At 46.0% G+C, this 6,090-nt stretch overlaps 1 protein-coding gene across 3 annotated transcripts; it reads right to left on the bottom strand.

Annotated features, from left to right (window-relative positions):
• Positions 1 to 1,563: 1,563 nt before the first annotated feature.
• On the bottom strand, positions 1,564 to 5,661 carry LOC117870052 (gastrula zinc finger protein XlCGF49.1-like). 3 transcript variants are annotated; one of them, XM_034757259.1, is made up of 3 exons: positions 4,931 to 5,661; positions 3,624 to 3,737; positions 1,564 to 3,254 (listed from the first exon to the last, which is right to left on the bottom strand). In XM_034757259.1, the coding sequence occupies exons 1-3, from the start codon at positions 4,965 to 4,967 to the stop codon at positions 2,467 to 2,469; spliced, it is 939 nt and encodes a 312-aa protein (XP_034613150.1). In that variant the 5' UTR covers positions 4,968 to 5,661; the 3' UTR covers positions 1,564 to 2,466. The 3 variants fall into 3 exon arrangements, with proteins under 3 accessions (XP_034613150.1, XP_034613151.1, XP_034613152.1); XM_034757260.1 differs by having other exon boundaries at positions 1,564 to 3,215; XM_034757261.1 differs by lacking the exons at positions 3,624 to 3,737; positions 4,931 to 5,661 and adding an exon at positions 3,338 to 3,604 and having other exon boundaries at positions 1,564 to 3,215.
• Positions 5,662 to 6,090: the final 429 nt, after the last annotated feature.

The raw sequence follows: 6,090 nt of genomic DNA, 5'->3' as shown, positions 1-6,090 counted from the left end.
TGTCAGCTGCCTGCGCAATAGCGTGCTCACACTTGTGGCACTTGCAGCAGTATTCAGAGTGGTGCACTCAGTATCCCACTAAGCATCTCTTCCTCTTCTGCCCCTAAGATTTGTGGGAAGTTGGAGGGGGTCACAGGGCATCCCAGATCCTGTCCCAATGCCCCATGATGCATTGCTTCGCATCCCAGCAATCCCTGTGCTTCCATTCACATTTGGCGCCATCTTTCAATGGTTTGTGTACTGCACATTCTGCCTCTTTGGGCTGCAGGAATGGATTCTGCACTGTTGATCAATATGCTGCTCGCTCTTACTAACACATCATGAGTGGAAGTGGAGTTATTCCTTAAACTACAAAGGCAAGAGAAGTTTGACATTGATCTTGCCATGCATAGTAGCTATGACACGAGATTGCTTGTGTTATTCACGAAGGTGCTGACCACAGTAGAAAGCCGCTTTTGGGCTTGGGAAACAACCACTGAGTGGTGGGATCAATCGTCATACACATCTTGGATCATGAGCAGTGGCTGCAGAGCTTTCGGATGAGGAAAGACACATTCATGGGACTCTGTGATGAGCTCGCCCCAACCCTGCAGCGCAAGCACACGAAAATGAGAGCTGCCCTGTTATTGGAGAAGTGCGTGGCAATTGCACTGTGGAAGCTGGCTGCTGGCTACTCCAGACTGCTACCAATCGGTCGCTAATCAGTTTGAGGTGGGAAAGTCAACCGTTGGACATGTGTGCAGGGCCATTAATTGCATCCTGCTCAGAAAGACTGTGACTCTGGGCAACGTGTGCGACATTGTGGATGGCTTTGCACAAATGGGCTTCCCTAACTGCAATGGGCGATAGATGGCACACATATTCCAGTTCTGGAACCAGACCACCTAGTCACGGCGTACATTAATCAGAAGGATACTTCTCTATGGTTCTCCGGGCACGTGTGGATCACTGTGGGCATTTCACGGACATTAATGCAGGCTGGTCTGGTAAGGTGCATCTTTCAGAACACTGGCCTGTTGAAGAAGCTGGAAGCAGAGACTTACTTTCTGGATCAGAAGATCACTGTAGGAGAAGTCAAAATGCCCATTGTAACCCCGAGAGACCCTGCCTACCCCTTAGTGCCGTGACTTATGAAGCCATACATGGGGCACCTTGACAATAGCAGGGAGCAGTTCAACAACGGGCTGAGCATGTGCAGAATGACTGCTAAGTGTGCTTTTGGCCATTTATTTGTGAAGGGAAGGGTGAAAGCTTCATTCAGGGCTGGACCACTGAGGCTTAGCACCTGGAGGCTGAATTTGAAAAGCCAGAGACCAGGGCTGTTAAAGGGGCGGAGCGAAGGGCCATAAGGATCAGGGATACCTTGAGGCAGCAATTTGAAGCTGAAAGCCACTAATATTTGTTGCTATGTACAGCAGTGCAGTGCTTGTAATGCTAGGAGGTGATTGTGATTGGTGCAGATGATGCACTATGAAGGCTTAAGAAAATTGCCTGTTGCTTTGCAGGGCTCTGTTTGCTTTCAATTAATGGAAAGAAGATTGCTTTCAAACAAAACAATTCTTTTATTAAAAAGTAACCACCGGAGGAGAAAACAAACAAACAAACAAAAACACATCAGAACTGTAGGGGATGGGTAAAAGGTTACACAACTTGTCTCAAGTAATTTTCCTCTTAACAGAAGATTTATTTTAAAATTTATCAAAATAAATTCAATTTTAAATAGAAATAATTACAGCCCGTACTGGGTCTCTATTCTTGTACATGCTATGTCTCTCACATATTCCCCCGTTCTAATTCCTTTGGAGTGAGGTTTTAATTTCAGGATTAGCCACCATTTCGATAGAGTAGGAGGGGGCAGGGAGAGAACTTGAAGAAAACCTGAATCATATTGTAACACTGGAAGTTATCACAGAATCAGCCTCTTACATTCCACTAATTAACTTCATGTTTAATTTCATTGTCACCGATTACTAACTATTGCTTTGAAATGCGGGAACAGTATAACCGTGATGCTGAGGGTTTGTTTAAACTAGAAAAAGTGATGGAGTTTAGGTCAGGTCAAGGAGAAAGCTAATGCAACCACTGCACCTGGGCTGCATCTGCACTACAACTACAATTGTCTTTTTACACCAACATCACTAACTTGAGTAGCCAGCGCCATGTCCTAGTGGATGTAAGGCACAGGTAGTTTTTGCCTCAGTGTAGCTTGTTGGGATCAAAACTCTCGCTCCCACCTGGAGCTGATGAACATTCCTGGCTGGAGGGACACACACTCCTACGACTCAAAAGAAAAGGAGTTGACAGTAAAGATCACAGGACTGACTCCAAAGAAGGTGAGCTGCAAAAGGCAGAAGCAGGCAACTCATCTGGGGGAGCTGAGTGACCACGGTGAAGATGGTGCAAGGATCACTCTGTGGGAATTAGCAAATGTGATTTTTTTTTTAAAGAAAAAATCTTTGGCCAGCCCTAGTCAAGGCATTTATTACAGTTCTCTCTCATGTGGATTTTCTGATGTCTAGTAAGGATTGAGCTCTGATTGAAGCTTTTCCCGCACTCAGCGCACGAGTAGGGTTTCTCTCCTGTGTGGATTCTACGATGTGTGATCAGGTCAGAGCTATTATTAAAGCTTTTCCCACACTCAGAGCATATGTAGGGTGTCTCTCCTGTGTGGATTTTCTGATGTGAGATGAGGGCTGAACTATGAATGAAGTGTTTCCCACACTCAGAGCATTCATAGGGTTTCTCACCTGTGTGTATTTTCCTATGTCTGATAAGGTTTGAGCTCTGATTGAAGCTTTTCCCACACTCAGAGCACATGTAAGGTTTCTCTCCAGTGTGGGTTCTCCAATGTCTGATAAGGGTATAGTTCTGACTGAAGCTATTCCCGCACTCAGAACACGTGTAGGGCTTCTCTCCTCTGTGGATTCCCTGATGTCTGAGAAGGTGAGAGCTCCCATTGAAGCTTTTCCCACACTCATGGCATGTGTAGCGTGGCTCTTCCAAGTTGATTCTCTCATGTGTAATAAGGTCTGAGTGGATCCTCAAGTTTTCTTCTGGCATCTGCTGAGTCTCACAGGCTTTTGCTTTTTCTGGGAGTGCACAACTCCTGGAAACATTCCCTTTGGATCTTCCTGATAACGTCCCATGTGGTTCTACTTGCTCAGCATCTTCCTGCTGGGGTTTCTCCTCCTCATTCTCACTCATCATCCCAACACCTGATGGGAGACAGAAAGAATCCAGACATAGGTCACTACCTGTGCCGGAAAGAAAGGAAACCTCAGAGAGAAGAACGGAAAAAAGGATGAAGAAACCAAAATATATGCGGGAGAAATCAAACCTATCAGGAGCTGATTTTCCCCAAAACCTTCCCCAGAGGAGAGAGGAAGGGATCAGTTTTGGGTCCACATCTCACCAGAACACTCAGGGGAAAGCGAGATCGGGGAGGGACCGGCTGCCAGTTGTCAGTCAGAATACGAGGGAAGCCGTGAGTGACATCTGCCTCATGATTCCACATCTGTAGGGAACAATCCTGAATTTGGAGAGCTCACAAGGTCTTTGTAGGTCATCCCAAATGTTTCCTGTATTCACGGACAGTTTTTGAGTTGGTGTAACCAATTCCCTACCTGTGCAGGCAGCTCTCGGGAGCACTTCTTTCTCAGAACTCTGGAGGTCTGGGATCCACAGCTCTTCCCCTCGTTCCAGCTGCAAGATCGCACCAGGTTTGGAAACTGGAAACACTACTCAAGGCAAAGAAAACAAGGGAGGAGGTCCATGGCATTTGTGGGATACTTGTCACAAAGAATATTCCATGGTTTTAACCCCAGCTCATTTTTAAGCAGTAAGATCCCAAGACCAGCTTCCTTGGCTCAAAGTGGCAGGAGAGTTATTAATGTAAATCATATTAATTACCTTAGTGCCTAAGGACCAACTAACACTGGGTCCCCATTGTGGTAGGCAAAGTACAAACAGAGAATAGTAGATGGCCCATGCCCTGAAGAATTTACAATCTAAATAGACAAGACAGACACAGAATGGGGGAAGGGGTAGAACCCACTGTTAGAATACAGATATTCAGGCCTGTCCGTAAAGCCTATACTTTAAGAACTTAGGTGTATTTTTATCACTTAGCTAGTTACAGGGGTATAAAAACAAAGAATCAAAATCACAGTCTGCCTGTGTCTGGGCCTTGTCTCACTAGGAGAGTCTGAAGCCTTGTTCTTTGGCTAAGCAGCAGGGGCAGCCACAAGCTGGGAAGCGTATGCTCACATCATCACATCCCAAACCAGTCACACTAAAATAAGGGGGTATTGGGCTGTTAGGAAGACGATCCCGTCCTGACAGTGCCCATCACCACCAGATAAAGAAACAGATCTTAAGACCGTTAAAGAAAACTTAGTTTGATAGCATCATGTCTGGCAAGAAATCACTTATCAATGGTTCTGGTTGTGAAACCCTCATTTCTATATTGTTTTATCTTTATGGTCTCCTCCTTTTCTATTGTTAATCTGTCTGGTTCTTTAATTGTTTCTGTCTGCTGTATAATTAATGTTGCTAAGTGTAAGTTAATTAGGGTAGTGGGATATAATTGGTTAGGGAATTATGTCACAATATGTTAGGATTGGTTAGTTAAATTTCAGTATAATGATGGGTTAAGGTATAGCTGAGAATATTACTATATAAACTGGGGTCAAACAGGAGGGGTAAGGGAAATTGGAATCATGTTTGTTAAGAGAACTGGGACACAGGCAAGGCTCTGCGGCATCAGAGCTGGGAAGAGGGCTGCAGGGTAAAAGCTCTGCGGTGTCAGAGTTGGGAACGGAACACTGGGGAACAGACTCTATCGGAGTATAGAGATAAGCCCAACTGGTGTGAAGGGCTTTGGAATATACTTGCTTGGAAACTAACCCCAATAAACATGGCATTATCTCACCAGGTTGTAGCCAGACAGATTTCTTGGATCGGCACATGCGCCAGGAAGGCTGCTGATGATTCCTGCGCCCTAGTGGAATGACCCATCATGCTAGTCGGCAGGGGCATCTTCACCAGTTCATAAGAGTAATGGATGCAGGCCGTGATCCAAGATGAGATTCTCCGGGCAGACACTGGGCAACCCTTCCTCTGCGACAGAAATGAACAACTGCATTGACGTTCAGAACATCTTCATTCTATCCATGTACAAGGCCAGCGCCCGTCTGACGTCCAGGATATGCAGCCTGCATTCCTCATCCATTCCATGAGGCTTTGGACAAAAGACCAGTAAATATATGTCTTGACCAGTATGAAACTGGAAGATGAGCTTGGGCAGAAAAGCCAGGTGCAGATGCAGCTGGATCTTGTCCTTATAGAAGACCGTATAAGGCGGCTCTGATGTGAGTGCCCTGATGTTGGACACCCTATGAGCCAAAGTTATAGCAACCAAGAAGGAGATCTTCCAGGAGAGAAGCAGGAGGGAGCAAGAAGCAAAGGGTTCAAAGCTGGGACCCATGAGCCTTGACAGCAGAAGAGTCACATCCCGAGGGGGGCAAGGTCCCAGACATGAGGGTAGAGGTGCTCCAGACCTTTCAAGAACCGCACACCATCATGGAATGGGTGAAGACTTTTTTTTTTTTTTTAAGGGTTGGAAGAGATTTCAGAAGGTGATTTAGTCCAAACACCAACTAAATCATCCCAGCCAATGCTGTGTCAAGCTAGGCCTTAAAAACCTCTACGGATGGCGATTGCACCACTTCCCTAGGTAACCCATTCCAGTGCTTCATCATCTTCGTAGTGAAATAGTGTTTCCTAATATCCAACCTAGACCTCCCTCACTGCAACCATTGCTTCTTGTTCAGTCATCTGCCACCACTGAGAACAGCCAAGCTCCATCCTCTTTGGAACCCCCCTTCAGGTAGTTGAAGGCTGCTATCAAACCCCTCTCACTCTTCTCTTCTGCAGACTGAACAATCCCAGTTCCCTCAGCCTCTCCTCGTAAGTCATGTGTCTCAGCACCCTAATAATTTTCGTTGCCCTCTGCTGGACTCTCTCCAATTTGTCCACATCCTTTCTGTAGTGGGGGGCCCAAAACTGGACACAATGCTCCAGATATGGCCT

The sequence above is a fragment of the Trachemys scripta genome, chromosome 25 (assembly GCF_013100865.1).
Source record: "Trachemys scripta elegans isolate TJP31775 chromosome 25, CAS_Tse_1.0, whole genome shotgun sequence".
Taxonomy (NCBI): Eukaryota; Metazoa; Chordata; order Testudines; family Emydidae; genus Trachemys; species Trachemys scripta.
Note: the sequence above shows the minus strand (reverse complement) of the source record. Positions and strands in the feature narration are given on the sequence as shown.